General features: G+C 40.2%; 1 protein-coding gene across 14 annotated transcripts in view; it reads right to left on the reverse strand.

The window, feature by feature from the left end:
- JMJD1C (jumonji domain containing 1C) overlaps positions 1–25,756 on the reverse strand; it is a 158,675-nt gene that overhangs the window by 3,168 nt on the left and 129,751 nt on the right. For all 14 annotated transcript variants that reach the window (XM_040564439.1, XM_040564438.1, XM_040564442.1 and 11 more), the window contains 16 exons: positions 24,567–24,739; positions 21,664–23,873; positions 18,493–18,694; positions 16,634–16,848; positions 15,494–15,646; positions 12,736–12,825; positions 11,199–11,326; positions 10,804–11,017; positions 10,111–10,325; positions 9,383–9,661; positions 8,804–8,972; positions 8,258–8,348; positions 8,031–8,161; positions 7,085–7,207; positions 5,936–6,075; positions 3,834–4,010 (listed from right to left, as the gene is read on the reverse strand). In XM_040564439.1, the coding sequence (XP_040420373.1) occupies positions 3,834–4,010; positions 5,936–6,075; positions 7,085–7,207; positions 8,031–8,161; positions 8,258–8,348; positions 8,804–8,972; positions 9,383–9,661; positions 10,111–10,325; positions 10,804–11,017; positions 11,199–11,326; positions 12,736–12,825; positions 15,494–15,646; positions 16,634–16,848; positions 18,493–18,694; positions 21,664–23,873; positions 24,567–24,739 (4,710 nt within the window). The remainder of the gene's footprint in view (positions 1–3,833; positions 4,011–5,935; positions 6,076–7,084; positions 7,208–8,030; positions 8,162–8,257; positions 8,349–8,803; positions 8,973–9,382; positions 9,662–10,110; positions 10,326–10,803; positions 11,018–11,198; positions 11,327–12,735; positions 12,826–15,493; positions 15,647–16,633; positions 16,849–18,492; positions 18,695–21,663; positions 23,874–24,566; positions 24,740–25,756) is intronic.

A 25,756-nucleotide genomic window follows, 5' to 3' on the forward strand; every position in this document is an offset into this window, starting at 1 on the left:
CAGACAGGCAGCTGGCTCCAGCCCCCTCTCCTCCCTTGCAGACTTTTCACCTGTTTCAAGTCCATACCTGCCCTTGTTTTGCTTTTCACCCCATGCAAATCCCACACGGCTCTTTCACCTTCTCCTCACTGAGACAGGATGTTACCAATTTCATCTCGCTGCCTCCCTTCATCACAGAGCTGACAATATTCACTGCTGTCACATCATTCATTTTGCTGTGCCTTAAACGTTCCCAGCCAGTGCCTGTCTTATTGGTCTTTGGGGGGATGACAGAACTTACCTTGCCTGTCTGGTGCTTAACATGGGAATGCCCCACTGACAGCCCATAGGCAGTTCTACTTACACAGATGTAGAATGCCAGCCGCTATCATGACACACTCATAAATATGTTTAGCAACGATTCCCCTGAGGTTCGCAGGGCAAGGACTACAACACTCCCACGACTGCCAGTTCCAGCTGAGCTGAGAGCACGGCTTCACGCTCAGCCCACGTGAAGCGGAGATTTTCCTGCAGGGCGCAGGAGATGGGTGAGCATCTGAACAGCCCCAGACCTCAGCCGGGCTGGAGGAAAGGGCGGTCCAACCCACTGCCGCAGCTCCTTGCTGCTCAGCTGCCTCCCTCCTGTCCTCACGCTGTGCATCAGCCATTTCCTGCACGGCCAGACCCCAGGGCTAGCGCGCAGCCCGGCAGCTCTGCATACGCAGCTCCCAGGCCTTTAGCATACCTGCTTATCCTAACATCTCCAGGATGTCCTATTACCTGCAGCATGTTATTTTGCAATATATAATTTCGCTGTTAATCAAGATAATACAATTATAAAAAACAACATTATAATAACCTGTTCTACTATAACAATTTTTGCATTTAGTCTGAACAACACATTTCCACCACCGACTCAAGTCTTGCTATCTTTCAATTTATCACTAAAATATTTTGCAAATTTGGATAAGAATCACCAAATTAAAACCAAGGAGGACATCCCTGGAGGAAGACTGTGATACAGGCTGACCCAGAATGGAGCTGCAGAAAGAGCATATCCTTCAAAAGAACAAGAACAAAGGCATTTTTTAGCTAGGAATGTTTGCTGAAGAGCTGAGGGCTCGTTGTTGCAAGCGCTGGAGAAAGAATGAGACCCCGATATTAGCAAAGCGGGGGACACTTCTGAGCTCCTCTATCTGTACAGCCAAGAAGGAGACAAAAACCTACAGAGAAACACTCAAGGTACATTAAGGGAAGCATCCATCCAGAGACTAGTCCAACACTACACCCTAAATCCCCCCACCCCCCCCCTTTTTTTTTTCCAGAAAGCAAGAGGAATTGTTTACGCTACTATAAAATACTAACAAGTTACTTTAAGCCAGATGTGAATCCACAGAAGCTGGAAAGAAAAAAGGATATATACAAAAATTAAACAACCTCCCCCACATTAAGAGCAGTAAAATTCTAGATCAGCATGTCGGAATAAGTATGAGACAACAAACCTAACAGGTTCCAGGATAAAAGTGTCTGACTACACCACACAGTGATCACAGGCAACTGGGCTCCCTAGCTCCACACATTGCCCTTATTTCCTCTGTTCCACAACATTACAGATAAGCAAATAAAAATAAAAATGCTGATTTACCACCAAATTTACTATCAACTGTCATCCAGTTTTAGTTATTAAGGATTCATGATGTGCATGTAAATCTGAAACACTTAACATGTAAACCTGAAATGCTTAACATGTAAACTTAACCCGGTACGTATTCTTGTTCAGACTTATTTTTAAGCGTTTAAATGTGCTTTGTATATATGAAGTGTTGGTGCTGATCCCTAAGGTCAGTATTTATGCATCTCTATAAAGAAAGAGTACTATACATGTACATGAAAGAACACGATGCTTTCATTTCCTCCTACGTGGCAGATTCACAGGAACTTACTGAAGATGAAAAGGTTCTCAGCTTCACCCACTACGGTTTTAAAAACACCATGTTATTAACTCCTTGGTGCCAAAAGCGAGCATTACCACTTCAAAAGCAATTCGGAGTTTGAAGCCAACGAGATAAAGATAACAGTGGTCTTATTTTTGGCCCTGAAACCTGCAAACTCTAGGGAAGCCTGGAACAGTCCCACAACTTCATGTTTTGTATTCTGCATACCTTATATAAATGCCTCATGCTACATAAAACGATTTTCCTAGTACGTTTATGATTTTCTGTGGGTTCCCTTTTCAGTCTATCTGGGATGATCTCCCTTGTTTCAAGAGATCAGAGTAAGGTTAATGGAGAATGCAACACAAATCCTACTGACTATGGGAATCCAAACTGCTTTAACCTAACGAGAGCTAAGAATATCAGCAACGCCAGACATTCCTTCACCTTTTTGTAAGGGCTTAGAAAGTGCCAGCCACTGGAGACACAGCACAGGGGAAGGCAATCTACAACCCAGTATTTGGGGTTTGTGTTTTTGTTTGCTTGCTTGCTTGTTTTGTTTGTTTTTGGTGCAAACAAATCCACACAGATCATCTAGGGTTAACACAGCCATGTGAAACTCAATGATGAAGGTATCTAGTCTGGGTAAGATACCTGTTGCTTTCAATGGACAAGCAACTGCAATAGCCAGCAGACAGACAAGGGACATTACACTTGTCATCACTACAACCCAGTCATCTCTTTTTTTTAATGCAGAAAACCCCAGCACTCTGGTCATGGTGACACAGCAGGCCACTGCTCCCTCTGTGCTCAGAAGAGCTGGAAGCTGATCTGCAGATCAGAAACGAAACCGTGGCGTCTTCAAAAAGGCCTCACCTCGCTTGAACCCAACTGCAGATCACTGATGAATCTTTAATAACAAGATGGTTTACAACCCCTACTGCAGGGAGGGGATGCTCCTCATTCCTCGATTGTCAGCTACCTAATTATTGGTGCTTGACAGCTGGCAAGGCAGCAAGAAAGCAGGCTCCCTTTCCTGTTTTAAAAGGACAAAATTCATATGGGGGAGGGGGGACAGACGGACAGACTAGAACAATCCAAAAAAATCACATGAACAATCATGCTTTCTTCCTCTTTCCACCAAAGAGGTGAAATTTGCAGACTGTGAGGAAAAAAAAAGTAACAAGATTTATGTGCAGGGAAGACTAAAGCTTGCTGCACAAATTCATATACCTTTCTGTGAAACTGCTCTATTGGTAGTACTTTCTCTTACAGAACTGAGAAAAAAATATCAGCCTAGCTCTGCCAAAGCAGAACCACTCCTAATGGCAAGAAAAGCTGCTGAAGGGACAGTGATAACTCCTGGTGATTGATGTACCTTCTTCTGTGGATAAAGGAACTCAATATGGTGCACAAAACCAACACCCAAACCCTGTTGCATAACCATCTTGTTAATTACACACAAACTTTCTCCACAATTCCCTATAGCTAAAGGCAGAAAACAAGAGGACACTTGACATCTAGGTGTTTATCCTTTTGGGTTCCTTCCCCCTGCCTCTCCAGGGGTTAAGTTACCTTGGGTTTAGAAGAAGACAGATTAACTTAACACTCTCCTAACTAGCACCAGTTTATTTAGAAAGTTACTCATGAAATAAGTGAAAAAAAGTAATTAATAATAGTCTCATCATTTTTCATTTTAGAAGAAGAAATAAACAGTATTTCAAATGTTTGAATTGTTGTTTGTTAGTACTGGCTCGTTACCTATACAAACAGATAGAGCTTGTAACACATTCCTATACACTGTTACCAGGAAGAAAATCTAACCTGAAAACAAATGCAGTATGTTTTTGAAAAAAGTTACTTTATGACATTTATGTTATGTTATTTAATCCTGTATGTCTTTAAACCTGTGTATTTTACCTGATGAAGTGCTCCTGCTGGTAGAATAATAGCATCACCAAGAAACTGAATAACCGTACAGGTTTTTACTCCATATTCTTCAAGAAGTCTTTGGCGAAGCTTTTTGTTCACATACCAACTCTGATCACGTATTGGATCATGCTCTGGTAAAACTTCTAAGCCTTGCTCTTTTGCTATCTGTAAGTACAGAAAGGATCCCAAGTTACTTTTATAAGAAGCTGAACCTTTTGCTACTTAAATTGTACATGTACCTAAGTATACTTAACTTACAAAGCTACAGTACTGCTCATGAGGGACAATGAAAAATAATAAATAAAAAAACAACTTGCTGACAAAGTATTAACCATCAACAACCTTTTCTTATGAAGTTAACCACAAAGGAACAAGTATTACCCTTAATCAATTGCTAACTGATGAATCACAGTGACTACAGAAAAAAAACAAAACATATCCAATCCACCTGTCATGACTCCAGAGACAATTATCTCATGGAAAACATACATTTTGTATTCATAATAATGTTAAATATACTTAATTATGTGATGCAGACCTTGAAACTGTTCCTGTGTACTAATTACCTCTCTCCTGTACTAAATGAGTTACTGAGATTTTCTCTCTTATCAGCAAAGTGGTCCCGGGGTCTATTCATCAATTCATCTCCAACTATGTATTTCAAAAATACCACCACACCGAAAATAGAAGGCGGCATGAGATTCAGTTCTGGATACCATGGCAAGCTCTGGTAGCAAATGACAAACCTAGTGACACAGCATCTAAAATTCTTCTTTCTGTTTTAAATCTGTTGCTCCAAGAGTTCCACAGTGCCCCTTAATTGCTCTAAAGAAGAAACTCTGAATAATATGCATTGTCCACTCATTCCCTTGTGTCCACTCTTTTGTTCACCACAGCCACCCCCAGCTTTCTTGTCCAAACCTAAGAGCCACCACCTCTACTTTAGGAGCATCAAGTTTTTGAATATGCAGAAAAGACTGGATGTACAGTTCATATTTTCCTGGAATTAGCTGTAATTTTGTTCTTTAGTGCTCATTTTTCCCCACAGTTCAGCTTGCCAAAGAGCAAATGTTTGAGTCACCAGAGGACAGATGCCATGGGACTGAAATACAGGTTTACAGTCCAAGAGAATTTTTACTGCTAAATTTCCTATGCTTTTCCGGCTTGTGGTAGAAACACTGGTCTCCAGATCATTTACGGCCCCCTTTTCTTTACCTAGCTAAAACTCATCTAAATTACTGCCACAGCAGAAAACAGTTAAGATTTCTTTTGGTGATTTTTCCTTGAGCAACCGCTTCAGTTTTATATTAGCAATTTGAGGTCATCCATCAAGATCACCTTCTAGAGCGTGAAAACTTGCTAAAGGCAGGGCTCAGAAAATCGCTTCCAACATGGTATCTCTGAATGTACTGGCACTGATCGTTGCCTACAGCCCAATGGTGACCATTGGTCCTACATTGTAAGTAATGACCTGGGAGGTTCTAAGGTGGCTCTGACTTGTTCATCACATGATGAATAAAGAACATCTGTGCAGTAGGTCATGTTGTAGAATTTTGTCCTTGGGTACATTATCCCCACTGCTTTCATGTTCATTAAGAGACAAGGCAGTTTTTTTGTCTGAGCTAATGAAGATTGGTCGCTAAGAAGATCAGTGGTTGCTGGATTGCAGGTTTTTTTTTGTTTGTTTGTTTTTAATGGGAAAATTCACAAATATTTCAGCATTTGGTAACACAAGCATTTGGGAAAAACAGTATCATTTAAATGCTAGTAAATAATAATAATTTTTAAAAAACATTACATTAGAAAAGAGAATTACATAAGAATAATCTCTATGTTCTCCTGAACCTTCAGACTACCTGTAACTCTTAACAGATGAGTACGTACCATGTCATGTATTTCATTCATTGACTGATGCAGCAGGTTATCCATATATCCATATATATCCTTTTATATCCATAATTTATGGATATAAAAGAAAGAATTTTGCTTCCTCCCACCTTGCATAGCATAGGGGTGGGTTTGGAGGTTTTGCACCACACCCCCTTTAACAGTTTAAATTATATTCATAAAATATCCACTGTAAATCTAACCTTTTGCAGAAATTCCCTTATCTTGTCAGCATCTTTGCCAGCATAAATGTGCCATAAAGCACCAGGTAATTCACTTGAATCTTTCAACCGCTTCCTTAAAAGGTCATCCAAATCTTCTTCTTCAAACTTCTTCAGTACTCCTAGGATTTTACAAAAATATTTTTCAAGAGTGAGACAGTGGAAGAACTGAAACAAAACATCTTTTCAGATTTGTCGCGTGAGACTACGCAGATAAAAGTTTAGTGAACACAACAGAATGATCTTTTTGTTCATTTTCTTTAATTAGAAAGTTGTAACATGAATGCTGTAGTTACCTTTAAAGCCACATTTAATTTTTAAACTCCCTTTTACATCTCTCAAATTTGTTAGAACACATTTCTCCTACCAGAAATAAATAAGCAGGGTTGGGACCAAAAAATTAAAAGACAAAAAAGGTGTCCTTCTGCAGTCAGTAGTAGTAGCAGTGTTTTCCATACCGTTCTGCAGCAGCTAGTCAATAAACTAGACTTCCCCCCCCCCATTTGCTGAAGTTTTGCTGGTATTAACTCGGTGCATACACAAGCAACTCCAAAGCAAGTAAAAGACAGCAAACCTTACACTGCAGTTCTATTAGTTGCACCCTTAATCTACATTTGCTGATTATGGAATCAGAGGACAACAGAGCAGGGAAAGGAAATAAAACTATTTCCGTGATTTAAGGACTTTCATATAGGCAATGAACCTCATACAGAGAGCTAACATACACCAACTTAAGCTCCGCAGTGCTGAAAAATTACATTATAGCCCAAACAGAATAAAGCAAACACAGTGCATCCATAGGGAGCAGAATAAACAGAGGGTTTGGCAAATACATCATCCTGACATAAACATTAGAACTTTCTTTAGCTCTACCAGCCCAACACAGGAATGGAACATCAATTACAGGTAATAGCCTAAACAGATAAATAATTAAATAAATTCAAAGAGTTTGAAGTACAACGTCATAATTCATAAACTGCAGTGTATTTTAGGCAGAATTTATTTGCTGACAAATCTTGAGACAATGAAGCTCCCAAGTTTAAGCTAGTACTTCATGCACTTCAAGAAAGCAGTGTCAAATTTAAAAGTGACACATTCGGTCTATTTACACCTATTTACAATGAGCTTTACCTGATTTGGAAAGTACTCCATTTCCTTTTGCTATGCCAACATAAACAAGGATGTTCACTACATCAGAAACTTCAATATGGAGATTTGTAGTTCCTATATCATGGTCTTTAGTAGCAGCCACACCTATGTTACAAATAAAAATTTGGGGTAAAATTAAAGTCAATACAAAGGAAATCAAAGCCTTAATTTTATGCCTGGCTATAAATTAAGTTCCTATTTAAAATAAATCCCCAAAGAGGAAAATTAAGTTTAATTCTAAGAGGTGAAAAAATATATGCTCAAGTCAAAAGGACATGTCAGAACACTACGCCTTAGAGCAGTATTACATACAACTGTCGTTAATGACTCAGTTCTTCAGACCGATTCTTGATTGCTATCTTTAATGTGTTCATTTTAAAGGACATCTGGATTTATTTTTATTTTTTATTATCAAAGCTATTATGCCACAAATTACAACTCATTTCTTATGCCATTAAAACAATTTGTAAACCAGAGTTGAACAAGCTTGTTTGCAAAAGAAGTAGCAGCTGGAAAAGGTCTGAGGGAAACAATCTTTTTAAAGAGATCTTTGAGTGTACAATATACAACACAGATAAAAATTACAAGAAAAGTTCTGAGATTTGTTTATGACTAGAATTATAAACACTAATACTTCATGAAGTCCTTTGTCATATGGAATTACTGAAGATGGGAACTCTTTGCGAAACGTAACTAATCATTTATCTCCTTCAGAAGACTGTAACAGCACAAGAAAAGACAAACACAGAAGCATATAAACTCTCATGGCTGAGGTACACGTACTGTTAACATCCCAGTCAGTGAAGGATTTCTCCAACGTTCAGTCAGTAACTATCCTCTAAGCAAGCTCAGCTTTCTATCAAGCACTAACAAATGATATCTATAATTTTAAGGGAAGAGGTAACTGCTACACTTAGGGCATACTCACCATATGCACTGCATAGTCTGGGTCCCAAATCTGGACGGACAAAAAATCCTGGCAGATGAGAAGCCAAATTTAGTTTTCCTTCTGGACTACAGTATTCAGGCAAGGGTAAACTTTTCAGTAAGTCCTCATATCTGGAGAAGAAAAGAAAAAATAATTTGTGTCATTACACAGAGAGAAAAAAAAACAACAGATTGACTTAAGAATATCTAAATATTAAACTCCAATACCTTGCTGGCATCATAGCCTTGAAATCTTCACCAGAAGGCCAATCTTTCAATTTTAGTAGAGCTGTCTCCCCATTTTTTACTTTCTGCCGTTCTGCAAGTAACACAGAAATTACTAAGAACTAATACGCCACAGGTGTTTTACTTTATTCAACTAAAACATGTAACCGAACTATTAAGCTGTATATAAAGGCTTCATATGTAAAACGGGATTATTAAGTTAGAGATTCAAGAAAGACACAAAACACACTCAAGTAATTAAGGAACCGGTGAAGTTGTCCATTTTCTTAGTCAGACCTAACCGAGGAGATGGTATATTAGTGTATCTTGAATTCTGCAAAGGTACAAAATAGAAGTTTTCATCACATTCTCTTGAAACAGATTATCTAGAGCTTTCTTCTTAAATTAATTTCTTCAAAGCCTTAAGATCCAAAATAATGCTTTAAATTGCAGTTTCTAATATTGACTGTGTTTAGAATCTATGGAACAATACATGATAATAACTAAGCTTATAATGATCTTCCATGATAGTAATTCAAAACAACATACTTGAAACATCTTCAAAACCATCCCAGAACTCTTTGACGTTGGTGTTTGAAATAATACTGTCTTTGCAATTCAAGATATCAGCTTGCTGGTTTCCAAAATCTAGACTAATTGACTCAGCTTTCCACAGGCTGAAGTTCATTTTCTTATGCATACCGGACACTAGAACAGGCTGTTAGAAAAAAGAAAAAGAAAAAAAAGTAGTAATTATCCTTTATAAAGAAAACACCTCCTTGAATTAAAACTGTAATACAAATCTATCTGAAATGTACACCGAAGGCTCTGGCCACACTGAGCTGTTATAGAAACTTCCATTAACAGCAACCATAATACCCAAGACATCACACGTCTTTTCGGAGGTTCCATCTCCGTAGCAGTGGTTCCTTATTCATTACTAACAGTTAAGTGAAGTTTCAACTACACAAGGTTCGTATGTGGAATGTACCTGACTAGCTTTTGCCCACTGTAATAAAATGTGCTAACAACATGTTTTCAAATGTGGAGTTACACAAACTGTCCTGTAACGTGTTCTCCAGAGTTCACACTGAGGTCACTTTATAGACCAAACTGCTCAATACCTACCCTCCCCTGTTTCCAGCACTCTTTGAAAAGCTTCCAGTTGTTAATGTTTTTATGGTCTCTGAGCCACAAAACATGCTTATCGCAGATCCAAGAATACTGAATATCACTGTACAACTTGTTGCCGTCATCCTGAATACATTTTCTGTCATCCTTTGGCTCATCTTTTATTTCAGATTTTACATTCATCTTTGGCGCTCTATTTGGTGGAATCTTGTTTTCTACCACTGAAGCAATTATGTCATCGAGAATGTTTGGCATAGTCCGTCCACTCTTGCCACTCTATTAGAAAACAAACAAAAGCGTGTTTAAACAATGTGAAAGCAAATAAAATTAATGTGATACATTTTTTTCTGGATGAATGACATTTCATTGTCAATTAAAAGCTTACAGTTATATACTTCCTGTGTAGAAAACCACAAGCTTTCTTACATGGAACAAGTTGGAAATATACAGTTAAAACAAAACTCAAAATATTAGAATCTTCCTTCATGTTGCCAAGTAAATGCTTTGTCTAACTTCACAGACATTTTCTTCATTATACATATCAATTATCACTAAACACATATACTTTAAGCAAACACGTATGCGCATATATACATAAGTGCTAATTCCTTCGAGAAAACTTGGAAAAAAAAAGGCAATACACCTGTCACTACTTTAACTAGCGGAACAAATGTCACACATTTTCAAATCCTGAAATAAAAAACATGCATCTTGTAAACACTTACTGGTGTTCCTGTAGAGTAAACTGGAGCAAAAGCAATACCAGCATCTGTAGAACCTAGACGCAGTTTGCCTGCTGTTGTTGTTAACAAATCTCGTAAGGTTGAGCCCTGCTCATTGTTCTGGGATGCAGGAGGGGAGCTTCGACAGTTTTGGGACTCCAAATTATCCTGGTCTTTCTCCTCCTTTGAATGTTTTCCAGAAGGACACTCTTTGTTCTCTAAAACAAAAATAATCATTGGGAGTTTACACTGGTGTATCATGAGGCAGGCATAGGAACACTGGTACCCTGCATTTTACAGTGCTCGTTAATATACTGTAGCACTAGCGCACCTGAAAACACACCAGAAGATGAACTAGATCCTTCAAAATGCAGACAAACACTGTGACCATGAAAAGGCCTTCCTCAGCATCTCAGACATGCAGCTGAGTACCTGTCACAAATGAGAGATGCTGTAGCTGGAAATACTGCCATATTACACATGCATTCCACCAGTGGCTTCTCTGGTAACTAATTTTGATGCCACCAGGAGAAGGCACTGAAGTTTCAAGACTAAAATTACGGGGAAAAAGAGCATCATCTTTTCTTTTTGCTGAACAGAAAATAAGAGAGATTTTTCCCTAGTGCATTGAATTACTTTATTACTGGTGCCCCCAAAATCATGCACATGGTATAACAATATCAAGCATATACCTACCTTTCTTTTCTTCTCTGGCTTTCTGCTCTGCAAGATCAGCTAACCAATGCAGCGGTGACTGCGATTCAGGGGGTGTTAACTTGCTGTCTGTGCTCACATCACTCCTTGGACTTGTATTACCATTTGTCTCAGACTTTTGAGGGGTATTTTGCTGTTGAGACTCAGGCATGCACAGAGAAATTTTATTACTGTGATTAAGGACATTCTGCAAAACCTGTAAAGAACAAATTTATTTTTAAGTATATAACATTGCCTTAATGTATTTCAAAGACACCGATATCATTTAGACATTGCATATGCAAACTAAAACGTGGCTGATATTGTTCAAATACGAAAATCCACAAGTAACAGAACATCTGAACAGACAGCTGTGTATACACATATTTTGGACTCACCTGAGACACACCATTCATTGCAGGGAGCTTGCCAGCTTGCGTGTTCTGCTTGCTGGTACACTGACAATGGGATTTAATTTCAAATTTTTCTCTAATATTGTGCATAGCATCTAGAAGATCTGTCAAAACTAGAAGACAATTAAGAAGGAAGACATTAGCTGTTCTTGTCAATCGTTTTGTGGCCTTCTGTACAATACACACTGTGATAAGATGCTACCCGCAAACCTTTTAAAAACATAAGCTATTAAAAATGCTAAATTTAACACTCAAAACTACTATAAAAGGACCGTCCACTTTACCATAAAGCTCACATTGAAAGAGCCAAGATATTGAATTAAATAATTGCATACTACTCTTTCGAATAATATAAACGTCACTCTGCATTCCCATCATATGGCACGCAACAAGCCAGCCATTCATTATTTACTCCTCATCGTTCAACAGGTGCAGTGTTGCTTCATTTAATAAAACCATCAAACTACAACAGACAGAAGTGAGCCATATCTTGAAGAAAAAAAATTAGTATGTAATCATGTAATTTAAGACTGTTTGGTAATGGATATGCACAGAAGAACAAAACTGAGGTTACGCAGGCAGTCTTCACTGTGCCATTTCCAGATGCGCGGTTCACTTCACAATTTAAAATTAAAACCAGTTTCAGAATGGAGCCTGTTCTGGGGAATGTCACAATTTGAATATATTATGGAATCTAACCAGCCTTTATTTCTACCTGAACTAACATGTAACAAACCATAAAAATAATGACTGGATCTGTATTTCCAGCTTAAAATACTTCGGAATTTATTTAACAAGTTTAAAGGCACATTTGGGTTTTCTATTCTCTGCTCTGTATCGATGCTACCAGAGATTACAAAAACAGTGCTAACAATGACCACACCTAACCATGCTTCTTTATAAGGCTTGGATATAAGCAAAATTCTGAACTTTACTGGGTTTAGGATTACTGCTAGTTTTTCATTAATTCCAAGCTCCTTCACTGCTTTCTGCCTTATGATGCTCGATCAGACTTCCAACCAAAACTGTGAATCCTTTCTATTTTTTTTTTTTTTTTTTTTTTTTACCCCAAGGGCAGGGAAGAACAGAAAACAAATTTCACAGTACATGATATAAATGAACAGTGAGAAACAAATCGCCCCTAAACTGGTGCCCCATAATGCTCCTCGACAGCACTGTTCTAAAATTTTCTTTTAACAGATGAGGTCAGATTCATTAGTACATTCTGGCTTCTTCATTCTACTTTGGAAAGGTACAAAACAGTCTCAACAAACACCCTGAATTTCTACACTGCCTATCGCCAAACCCCTTCAGACACCTGTCAGCCTACATCTCCTCCTCTCTTCTTCATCTGTGCCCCTCACTGTTCAGCTGCTCAGAATCACTTGCCTTCCTGCGATGATTTGACACAATTTGCAGATTTCTAAATGGCAAATGAGAAGTTTCAAGAAGCTACTGTGGCCTCTCTTCACAGAATGACCTGGGAGAAAAACACATGTTGCTTGTTCACAGGAGGTCTTACCAGAGCCTGGAATAATTTGTGTTGGCATCAGGTGTTTGTGATCATGAGGCTGTCCCTTCACACACTTCATCCAGGCATACAACTCCTTATCTGTAAAATAACATTGCCAATTGTTTTACTTTACTTACAATGATACACAGACAGAGATAACATATTTGGATTGGTTTTAGTTAGAAACAGTTTTTTACACTCTGTAAGCCTTTTGTACTGGTATCCTGCATGACAGGTATTTGCATACAACAGCTACTTTTCAAAGAAAATAAAAGAATAAAGGAGTTTTAATACTACTGAAATCTAAAATAGCAGCATTTGTAATGTAGACCCTTATCAATAACCGTGGAGCTTTCAAGTATATTCCACTTTATTAAATATAGGGAGCTGCCAACTAAAAGTGGCTGTCCTCCACCCAGAGAGGGCCGATCACACCAAGAAGATGGATTTTCAACTGAATCGATTCTCTGATCTGGCCCTACCATGCAGCTGCATTAAGGTTACTGGTAGCACAAAGGAGAAGGAAGTTGCATCATGGATTTCTGTCAGATTAAAGCAACCATGAAACCACAAGAGTGTATGTACTGGTTAAGAATCATTTGTGGCATCAGGGAGGGCCGAGTCGGTGAGAGAGAGAGAGAGAGTCTCTGTACAAAATTTCAGAAAGACTGTCCCTGCCAGAAAAAAGTGCAGTGTAAAGACAAGACAGAGAAAGAACGAGAGTGAAAAATGTCTGGCCAAGCAACCAGTCACCGATCTGCTATGTGATTTTGGGCAGCAAAAGGAATGCAGTTTCTCTCTCAATTCCCAGTCTTACATCCTCCCCATTGAACTGCTACTTTTAAGAGATTATTCAAATCTTTTTACCAGTTTGCTCAGCTCTTCACTTAGAAATGCAAATTAAAGGGAATACACCAAAAGATGCAGGGAGCATGTTTAAAGTATTATTTTATTGCTGTAATATATACACATCCTATCAGATGTTCCTTTCAGACAAGTAGTAGATTCGTTAGCTATACAACTGAACATGGACATAAATCAAAATAACGTAACATATGCATGCATCTCCCTAATGTATTTTATCACTAAAATGCCGTAACACAGCATTCCACTTGATGGTGCCAGGAACTGCCTGAAGGTAACAATGGAAGCACATTCATCCGTGTACTGAAGTAATAAGAGAAGTCATTGATAAATACCTAAATATTGAATATTTAAACCTCTAACATTCCTGCTGAAACAGCAGGAAACCAGTGTATTCTCCATTACATCTAGCAACTGTAAAAACAACTACCAGTTCCAGGAAAAATGGTGTAATATAAAGTGGTATTATATAGAGAAGGGTGGGTGGTTCTCAACTTTGTAAGAGTGCCAAAGTAGAGGTCTGCTTCACACGAACCCTACAGAAGCATTAGAAATAAAACTGCAGAGAGGGAAGATAAACTTCTGCATGTAATGCTGTGATGAACAGTAAGGAAAAAGTCTTCCCTGCTGGAAGACTGAAAAGAAGCCTGCTTCTGTATACTGTTTTTTTAAACTTTGAAGACATTTTACTAAAATTTTCCTGGCTGGTTAACACACACACTCTATAAAAAGCCTCTGACTGCATGTTCCCACTAGGGTAAATAACGTTCAGAGTATATCCCAAGCCACGTCAGATGGATGTACACACATGCGCACACACAGACTTAAGCCAGTTAAGGGCTGCTGGAGCAGCCTCCCACATGAAAGCACTAACGACTGCGCTCAGTGTTGGAAAACACCAGAGTTAGTTCCCTAGAAACTTCAGGCTTTGATGAAAATCTCAGGGAACATCTTACAACCGCAGTGTAGGAGGTCCCTCACTGACAGCCAAGGACAAAGTGGATGGGAGTCTCTGCATTTACTAAAGGTTTGCCATCTAATACTTACACATTATTTTACTAACATTTCACATATGTGACATTATGTTGCTATGACAAACATGGAAATGCTTTTCAAAACAGCATTATATTTTAATCTGTTCCTGGCACAATATTTCACTGCAGTACTGTGCCAGGGCACAATGCCTGCCACCCAGGGGAAGGCAGCTCTTTCGAATAACCAGCCTGAGCAGGAATGTTACAGCAGGGAGCTGAATGACCAGATCAATCTTCCAAGCCATTCCCTGTTTCGATTGCAAACGAGCTGGGTAACTCAAAAAGCACAGGTTTGCAAGTCAGTCCTGTTACACCTCACTACAGACCAAGTTAGACATTTCCATTAAAACACAGGAATTAGATTAAAATGAGTACATGTATAGACTTTTGGATTTTAAAACCTCCATTAACACTCATTTTAAATTCTTTGCAAAGCTTTTTTTTTTTTTTTAATAATAAAAGGTAAGCTAAGGTGAAGATAAACAATGTAGTTCTGAAGGGAAGACTCCAGAAAGCACTCATATCAAGCCCTAACAGCAATGAGTTACCATAAAACAGGGAGGTGGAATGCCAGTCTTGCAGTGGATGAACAAGATTCAACCTTGCAAGGCACACATGAGTCAAGACAATGCACAGAAGACTGAAAAGTGGACGAAGACTTAAAGTAGCCCCACAGCAGTTACCTTCTGAATGATTCTACACTTACAGAAAAGAGGCAAAAAAGATCTAAGAGATACAAGAGACAGATATAAGAGACACAAGTAGTAATTAAATGTGTTACAGAAAGTCAGTTACACTTAGGGATCAGTAGCTCTACAGTAAATGAGAATAAACAGCATATACAACACTCTAGTTCATAAAGAACTGACCTCTAGAACTTTTTCTTTCCTTTGCCTTGTAACAATCCAGGCAGACCACAAATCCACATTTTTGGCAGACCCAATGAATGTTAAATAATGTGGCTTCGCATGCATCACACATCTCACGGACTCCTCTCACCGCTCTCTTCCATGCAATTTTGGCTGAAATACAAAATAAGCAGAATAAAAGGCCTGAAATTTAAATGCAAGACACAGAATGAATGGTTGTAATAGATGAAGCATTCGTGATTTTCCCCTCAGATGCAGCCAGGGGTGAAGGAAGAAAATGATCCTTCATAAACAGGCCATCAACATATACCCCCTTAGCTGCATTACACAGCATCCCCTCAGTGTTCGTGTCAAGACACTAGAGAGATTAAAAAACAAAGACTAAAGTAATACAGAAAGAATATTCCTGCTCTACATGTGAGTTACAAGTACCAAGAAGAATTTCCTTAACATGTACTTTAACTCCAGGAAATGAAGAGCTAGGTTGTCACCTCACTGCCTCCTGAACACATTAATCTCAAGACAGCTAAACTGGTGAGCTGGGTGGTAAAGGTGGCAGGTGGGGAGGGCAGGGAGGCACCTGCCCTGGACACCAGGCTGGTACTTCTGCTCTTAGGGCAGTACGTCGTCCTTGTACTGTGGGGAATTAGCAGAGCCCCTACCTAGCTCCCAGCCTGCACCCATGTGCTGTGGGCCAGGACAGACTAACCACGGCTTCGGTGGGGAGGAGGCCCACGCTCCACAGGGCCCACGCTGTTGCATTATGCTCCATGCTTCTGCAGAGAAGGCATGTTGGAAACACAACATCTGTTGGCAGTGATCACTACTGGCTCTCTGTGGCCCTTGGCTTGGAGCTGGCCGGAGAGCTGGCAGCCATGCTGGGAACCGAGGCTGCTCCAGCCCCAGCGGCAGCCTGGCCCTGGCCCAGCACCACCACCATGGCCTGCAGCCCCAAAGCCCACCGAGGGAGGCTGCTGCCCCTTCCCAATATAACCTTGTGCAACACGGCCTATTTCAATCAAAGGTGACAGCCTGGTAAAGCGAGCAGCTCAGAAGGAGGCAGTGGGTCACAGCCAACACAAACGCCTCAACAGAACTGCACAACACCAAAACCAGAAAGAGTATTTGAGATTTCCTTACCGTCTTTCTTCACCCAGGACATGGCTGTTTTCTCGGATGTTACCAACTGACAAAATTTATCTCCTATGATATCTAAAATATATTTAGAAGTTTCTAGGTCCAGTTCATCATCTTCATAGTTTTCGTGTGTCCATAAACTCAGCGCCTCATCATCATATTGATCAGGAGAGGAGAAACCATCTATCCTAACCACTCCATTCTTACTAAAAGATAACCTAAAACCAAAAACAAATAGTTTAACTGCACGTCATACAAGGTGGCTTAGTTTACTTACTAATTACAGAAATTACAGAAAATGGCCTTAAAGCAGACAGTAAGGAAACATGAAAATTAGGAGTAACTTTTTAGGCAGAACACTTATTGGATTCAGTATAGTCATCACTCACTCTCTGTAACATTTATTACTGCTTTAAAACTGCAGATGGAAAAAGTTATCTTCTCTTTCTTGTTTGGCCGAAGTTTGGGTCCACCTACACCTCACCTTTAATTTTCAAAGCATCTGTGTCAGCAATCACTCAGTCTGACTCATATTTTCAATCCTACTGCTCTCACTCTCAGAGAACAGGAGTTAAAACACTGTATTTAAGTCTTTCTAGGCAGAATAAATCACTAATACAAAATACTGTTTACATACCACCTTTAAAATAACTGAAGGTTTTCCTGTGATCCTACCCAATACCGTCCTACTAACCACACCTATATTTAGGTGATTTTAAGCAGCAACAATTAATTATTCCATCTCACTCACATAATACAGGGTAATTCATTATTCACATGCGATTATCACAGCAGTTAAGGAATTTTACAGTAATGTCAGTAAAGCAGTCACAAAAACCGAAGTATCAAAAATGATATTCAGATGGGTATTAAATGAACAATTTGAAGGAAAGATGAGTTTTCTTTTACAGTGACGACTTCCAACAGCAGTGCAAACCTCATTACATTCAAGCCCTAGTACGCAGTCACAATGAAAATAATTAAAATGCTGTAAACTGTACCACACGAAATTCAAAACATTTGTACTTTTAAATTACATGCCTGTGTTTGAAAATGTTGAAAGAAATTTTATCACTGATGTTCTCTTTTTCACACAGAAGTAGCAGCTCACAATCTAACTCTGCCACACTGGGAATCAAATATTCTTATGCAGAAGGTATTCTGAGTCCAACCTTAAAACAAATCCTTGTAGGTCTACTGGCTCTTGTAACTAAAGCTTCAATCCAAAAGAATTAAAGTCAATTCAAGGAACAGCGACGTCCTTTCCAAAACATGTTGGCTCTATATTGCCAACACAGCCCACGTGCAAATTAACGCCGTTTGGATCTGCGTTGACAGCCATGCCACCTGTGCAACGCATGCTATGCTGCATTCTGGGAACTTCCCCATTTACAAGTTTCCTCGATTTGCCATAATTGTAAAAAGGGAAGGCAGAACTCCTCTGTCCTCAGAAAACTCCCATCAAACCTCAAGCAGCATTCCCACCATCTACTGGCACAAGAACAATTATGAATTAGCGCAACTCCATGGTTGTACAACTTGACCAGAGTAATTGAAGCCTGCCTTTTGAAAATCCCACTTCAAATGTCAGACACCTGTGTAATGGTGATGCATTATATCTTCTGCTTGCCTAAGGTATACTGGGCAGCTGTTCTGACGTCTTTGCTATAAAGCTTCAAACAGCAATGAAGTCAATCCACAAAAGAAGTAAGAAATACAAATGTAAATACTGCTAAATTAGGCAGTGTCTTTTATCAGGCAAACTGAGCCAGAAAAATCAGACAAGCTTTCAGGCACATAAGTCCTTTGTCAGTATTATTTTTAAGTTAAAACACCACGTATCAGGAAACAGCTGCACTTACCGTCGAAAGTAGTAAAATCTACAAAACACTGGTGAGTGAGTTGGTTCTTCACCTTTCTTGCTTCTTATTAGCCTACATTCTCTGCATTTCTGCAAATTTGGTCCTATTTCAGAGCAAGAATCATCCTGCAAGAAGGACTCTCCTGTTTGCTTCAGCTTCTTCACTTTGCGCCAATCTTTTAACACTGAGCGAGGTATACCAGCTGCAAAAGCAAGAGGGGTTTCAGAAGACGTACCGCAGACCCTTATACTCAGAACATGGTTAGATCACTCTGCATTCAGTATTTCTAAAAGTGCATTTGTTGTGTTCATAACATACTTCATTATTACTTCTATTTTTCCATCCATTAGACTTATGCAGGCAGGAGTACAGTTACCTATTTGCTGAGCTACGAGGAACAGCCAGGACTTGCTATTTTCTCCTAAATTAGGTGATACAGTTCACCAAATATTCCACTAAAATCTGTGGAACTGCAGAAAGAACCTCACTCTTACAAACACGTAAAATAATACAATATGCCAAGAAGGAAAGGTTTGCAGTTTGTTTCAAGTGAAAATGTATGCAAGAAAGCAGTAATTTAATGAATTAAAGCAGAGCTTTAAAAAAAAGACATCCAGCTTCTTCAGAATTTACTTTGCTGAGGGTTGCACAGATATAATTACAGAAGAACAGTTCTATTCACATGTAACTCATCTGAGCTTAGTGTAAAGTATCAAGCATAAGGAAACACAGTATTCATTTGCTTTCTTTCAAATTTGTTGGCTTTGGAAAACAAGAAGTAAAATTCTGTTTTCAATATCAAAGTTGGTCAGCCTGACCCTGAGTAACACAAGGAGAAGATCTATTGAGTAATACGCGCAATTTTCACATATGCGTTTTGAAACTGAACCCTGTTGTTACTTAACCAGGCTTTCGATTTAATGACTTTTATAAGTGGCACCAGTTTCATCTGCAGATAGATATGAGTATCTGTCATTTAATCTACTGCTACTCTTGAAAGTTCATGTCCTGTAAACACGGATCTGATGCAGGGTGACAGAGGTTAGGGTGCTAACTTTGGACTTGGTACCTGGGTTCAGATCTGTATTTTGCCAGATTTCTTGTGTAAACTTTGCAGGTGACAGACTCTCTACGCATCAGTTCATTGCCTAGATAATGCATTCCCAACCCACCTGATGAGCACAAAGGTAACTGGATTAAAACTTGAAAGCAGAAAAGGCCAAAGTGCAGGCTTGTTAGTCCAAAAGAAACTGTTTTCTGCCCTGGATCCAGAGATCCCTGGAGTCATCTGGGAGCTGCCAGACTTCAGGTTCTGGAGGCAGGAACTTGGAAGACCCCCAGTGGCTGCAGAAGTGTAACATTCCTCGCTTTGCAGGAGGGAGCCTTGCAGCCCGGAGCTCTGACCACTCTGGCTAGCACAAGGGCTCCCAGGGCTTCCAGCAATGGCATCGGGACAAAGCAGCTTTCAGCCCTGGCAGTATCCAGATACCACCCACATGGTGACTGCCACCAAGCCCCAGATGATGAAGCAGAGTTGTCTTCAGCAACCTAAGGGGAGCCCGGGCAGCTGCTCTCCGGGGACCTTCTCTTTCCTGGAAGTTCAAAGCTAAGTATGTTTTTGGGTAAATCTTTGGGGAAAGTCCTCTACGTAACAAAAATTCCGACCAGCTCTCTCAGAAATTGTAATGACACTGACCCAAGACAAACTGCTAGAAGTATCAGAAATGCTGATCTATTTAACGGGTCATGGAGGAGAAACAGAAACACTCTGTGTCTATCGAGATGTCAGGAGAGGAAAGCAAGCACAGAAAACTGCTACCATGGGATAGACTCAATACGTTAAGGTACAGAACACGCTGTGTGCTACAGACAACATAACAGAATACCCGAAGCTCCTACCCATTTTCAGACCTGAATCCCATGAAACAATACCATAATGTATTACAAAATACTGCTTTCATACTCATGTAACGCTAGCCAAGAAGAGACTGCCTTCCCTTAAGTTATCTAACGAACTCCTCTACAACAAACCCAGGAAAAAAAATCCTTTGCAACAATACAAAGATCACAAAGACCTAGCATGTTCTACGTACGTGTTTACAGTTCACTTTTTTTAAAAAAAAAAGTGAAACCAACAAAGACAGAGAAATTTAAAAGGTGTGTTCTCCTTGATCTTCCCCTTAAGTTGGACAGGAAAAAAGAAAAAAGAAGAAAAAGTAATAATGCTATCACTGGACCCAAGCCAAAATACCTCAGACAGATTGCATCACTGCCAGGACAGAGTACGACTTAGGCATCAAGTGCTCTCAGATACTACAAGAGTAACTTTATACACTAGGCAGTGAAAAGCCAAAGAATGTAATTACAGGGAGCAGCGCTTGTTTTCTTACTAACTGTACTTAAAAATTCTTGCAAAAAGTAGTCCTAGACTTTCTTATACTCAACTAAACCAGAACAAAGACAAAAGAATACTGCATAAAGAAGAATAAATTAGGATAAAAAAATAAGGTAAGTTCTTAAATAAAATCACTCCAGTTGGCAGACCAGTTTCTCTTTTTTAGATAAATCTAGTTACAATGTGGTACACACAACAGCATTACATATAAATTGAAATTCCCATTTCCCTAAATTTCCTTAAACAAGAGGGATGTTAACACCATATAATACACATGCTAGTCAAGAGTGTGAAATGACTCTCCCTCAAACCTTTCATTAAATTAACCAAATTGTAGCAAAGCGGCATCAGGCTCTCAAGGAACTGCCTTCGGCTTTCTGATCAAAGGATGAATTCAAGTTCAACAATAGAGAACCTCTCCCCCCGTAGCACTCTAAAAATAAATGCACTAGACCTTAAAAAAAAAAAATCAGTAAAAGTAACATAACTCTATGCACTAGTCTGGTGAATTATGACGGACAGCATAAACCAGTTTGTTTGCTGCCTATTTTTAGGCCAAGAACCAGTTTGTACACATATACACAAAATGCTCCATTTCTTAAACCAAGATATTTCAGAGGACCTCAAGACTGATAAATCTGGATCCAGGCTTTTTCACAAGCATGCTCTTTAAATCTTTTCCCAGCTATTGCACATATCGTGCACAAACCCTCCAGGATTAACACTGCTGGAGTTCACATTAGTTTGTCTTTTCCAAATCAGATTAATATACTCACTGCTGTTACTGCTGCTCTGTAACTTCAGCTTGCTTTTTTCTTTGGCACTCCGACTAAGGACACCATTCGGTTTTACTTCTTCCTCCGCATCACCCTTTTTTTTCTGCAAATCATTTTGTTTCTTTTTGTAAGTTGGCTTGGGCTGCCGTTTAGTCCTTTGCTCTGACTTGCTCTCACTTTCATCAGAGTCTCCACTTTCAGAGCCAGACTCGTAAGTTCGTTTTGCTTTTCTCCTAGGGTGCTTATCTTCCTTCACAAACTTATCTGCCAAGATTTTACTATCTATGTTATTTTGCAAATCATTTGATGTAGAAGCTATTAAATTGACAGTACATGGCTTAATAATTTCTGAAACACTGTTCCCTGAATTCTCCTTTTTATTAGTGTTTTTATCTTCCTCTGAATGTCTTGTTAGCCAAGCCTTTTTCAGTTTAGTGTGGTAGTTTGGCTGACTTGTCTGGGAAGTTTGCCCACTGCCTACAGAGTTTGCTTTGTTTATTGTATTGCAGACGATAGCACTGTCTAGGGGGAGAGAGGTTGAAAATGTCTGATTTTTCACAGAGTTGGCCTCTGTCTCACTGGTGTTACTACTTCTAAACTGAGCTGCAGCCAACGCTGCCTTGTGCTTTTTCAAATGGACGAAGTCGGTGGAGGTGGAGAATCCCGAGCCGGGCTGAGCAGCACTGCCGGTCTTGCCAGGGGCGGGCGTAGTTGGCGCCGGGGCGCTGACCTTGCATTCCTGGGCCTGTGCCGCCACCTGACTTGCCGCTCTCGAGGCAGCACACTCCAGCGGCGCGCAGGCCAAGACCGTGTTCGATAAGGAGTAAGTCACTTCGGAGCTGCCCCAGCTTGACACGCTGGTAGTCGTAGCCGCTGATGCAGTTACATCCGTTTTAGTACTGCAGATCATAGTTGTGGTAGGGGTGACAGAACGAGGAACGCTGCCTTGCGAGACAGCTGGAAATTTCTTTTCATACTGTGTGCGAGCACTGTCTGAGTTCATATTTGGCAGAATTATTCTTCCAGTCTCTCTGGCTTCCGCTGTTTTCAGGCAATCTGCTTGATTTGTCACAGCTGAAGATCTCTCACTGGCTCGATCTTTGGAAGCTGACTGCATTACGGCTACGCTATCATATTTCGTGCTAGAAGGAGGACGCACAATAACAGATGCCGTGGCGGACTGCGACTTTCCGCTCATTCTTTCAACATGCCAGTCCACTTTTTCGTTATTCGGGGTGTTGTTAGACTTCCACATTTCGGATAAATTCTGTTCAGAAGTGCCCTTGTAAACAGTCTGAGCTTCCTTAGGTTCAGGGACTAAAGTTGGTGGTTTCTGCAATTCTTGTATTTTACCACCACCAGCATTAACGGGTTGAACAGGAGTCAGGGTGGGAGGCGAAAGGCTGCTGTAGCTGCTTTCCTTCTTCTCTAGGTTCTGGTGCACAGGGGGGTGAAACACGGGGGCTCTGTGCAAGGCAGGCATACTCCGGAGCGTATTTGAAGATGAGACTGACAGCTGAGTAGGGCTTCTGCTGTCATTTCTAAAAGAATTGACTGAGTGAGACTGCACTGATTGTGAAAGCTGCTCAGGTATCTTGCTTGCAGAGCCTTCGCTCTCAGGTTGGTGCTTAATTAAAGGGGGAGGTTTTGAAAGAGAAGAAATGTAAGAAGGAAGAGACTGGGAACTAGCTGCTGTTGAAGGACAATTACTCTGCTTCTCAACATACGTACTTGAAGCTTCCTTGGATGGGTATGATCTCGGTGGTTCATTTACTACGCTGTTAGACAAGGTGGTGAAATAGTTACTCTGCGGCAAGCTCTGTGGGACCGAATGCTTCATTTTATACAGTTCTGACACAGAGCGTTCTGCATCTTTCTCATATTTTACTGAATGGCTTTTGGGACTCGAAGATAAGGATGTTACCCTAGAGTAGTTCTCTCTCTCTCCCTCCAGTGCCTTTATTTTAGCTGTAAAAGGAGCAACTTCAATACTTTCTTGGAGTATCCGTCTATGTTCTTCTTTGTATTTGCTCAGTCGCTCCCCCGTCTCCTGTGGTGGCCTTGGCAGCTGGTTCAACATTGGATCTGCAAAATGTCTCTGCATATGGCTCTCCTTTGCTGTCTGTGTTCTGCTTTGCTCCAACTCTGTCTTTATTGGTGCAGTTGTAACGGAACGTAAAGGTTCGATAAATGCTTTCCTCTCCAGCTCTCTGAAAAAGGTTACACAGTTTAGTCTGAATGTTCCACAACAAGCTAAACAGAAGACCTTTCTTCCCATGCTCTGAACAAAGTTATCTATTAACACAAAATAAACTTTTCTTTATATTAGGCACAATTTTCAAAAGTCTGCAGATGACTCAGGAACTCAAGTACCATTCAAAGTCAACAGGGCAGAGTCTGTTTTGCAGCACATTGACAAGCTTTTCCCTATCACAGGCACCCGCATTTGCAAATAAACTAACATGAAGCTAGAAGACAACGTCAGGGGCTGAAATACACCCTCTTGGACTGCACTCTGTTTACACTGTGCACACAGAGTTGGGACTGTTCAGCCTGCAGAAGAGGAGGCTTGGGGGGACCTTATCAATGTCTGTATACACCTAAAGGGAAGGTGCAATGAGGACAGAGCCAGGCTCGTTTCAGTGGTGCCCGGTGCCAGGACATGAGGCGATGGGCACACAAGAGGTTCTGTCTGAACACCTGAAGCACTTCTGTGCTGTGCAGGTGACCGAGCGCTGGCACAGGCTGCCCAGAGTGGTTGTGGAGTCTCCTTGGAGATGGTCAAAAGCCACTTGGACATGGCCCTGGACGGCCCTGATCAAGCAGGGGTTGGCCCAAATGGCCTCCAGAGGTCCCTGCCAACCCCATTCTGTGAGTCTGAGTTAGAATAACGGTGCACTTACTCTTTGTGATGCTCTACTATACTTTTGGACAATGGTGGGCTAGAATGCGCTGCCAGTTTGAGAGGCCGAAGGGGATCTGCACTGGACGGTCGCACAGGAATGTGACTCAGTAATCCAAGGCTGTCAGCTGAGGTCACAGGGGTGGGCTGGTGTAACCACGGACTGGGAGTATTCTGTTAACACCAACACAGAAAACATCAGATTTCAACATAATCACGGGACCTTCAGCACAGTGCCACAAGAGGTACTGTACCATGTCCTACCAATGAGCAGAGTAAAGTAATTTATTTTAGCATCAAATCCAATACAGTAAACATAATTTATTATTTTAAATCACTTTCTGATCACCTGGAACATCTGACTATACTTTCCTCTAGACTTACAGCATACGAAGTAATTTACATATTTCAGAAGTATTCGTAAAACAGTTTCCTATTTAAGTATTCAGTATGAATTGTCAATTTCTGGAACGGGATCTCAAGCTACTTCATCACAACTACCAAACCAATGACAGTCTGACAGTACTTTACTTCAGTTACTAATAAAAAAGACCATTAGCTGTTCAATGACTTGCAAGAAGTACTTCTTTTAAAGGAAAAATACGGTTTATTATTTCTGGAAAACAATTTAATCTCCACGTAGGTAACAAGTGTCAATATAAGGGACACAATCATCTCTTTGCCAGTTGGTTCCTCTCCTACCCCCAACCAAAATTATTAAGAATGATAATCCTAATTAATCTGCTTTATGTTGCCAGATATTTTTATATAGGGTAATTTCATAATCAGCACACTACTAATATCATACAGGTACACACCTGCCAAACTTTGCAGTACAGCAAAAGCACAGAATGCACCATTTTGTACTGTACACCTAAATACTTAAAAGCCTGGCAATGCAAGTAAGCTTCTACTTGGACATTTTCTCTGAAACTTGTAGAATAGCTCTGCAGAACAGACCACGAGCAGTTCTCAGGCTCTTTCCCCTTTCCCTCTCCTGTTTGAGGCTTGCTTAGGAGAAATATGTGCTGGCTCGTGGTCTGGGCTGAAAGAGAGGGCACTCTGTTGGGGAGTGCTGGTCAAGTGCTACCAACAGGCATGGAAGAAAGGATGGGGACTAGAAAAAGCAGAACTCCCATTTACACCCCAAAGCCTCTCAGTGCCACTCCACCCCTAATTCCTGGTATTGCC

The sequence above is a fragment of the Cygnus olor genome, chromosome 7 (assembly GCF_009769625.2).
Source record: "Cygnus olor isolate bCygOlo1 chromosome 7, bCygOlo1.pri.v2, whole genome shotgun sequence".
NCBI classification, from domain to species: domain Eukaryota; kingdom Metazoa; phylum Chordata; class Aves; order Anseriformes; family Anatidae; genus Cygnus; species Cygnus olor.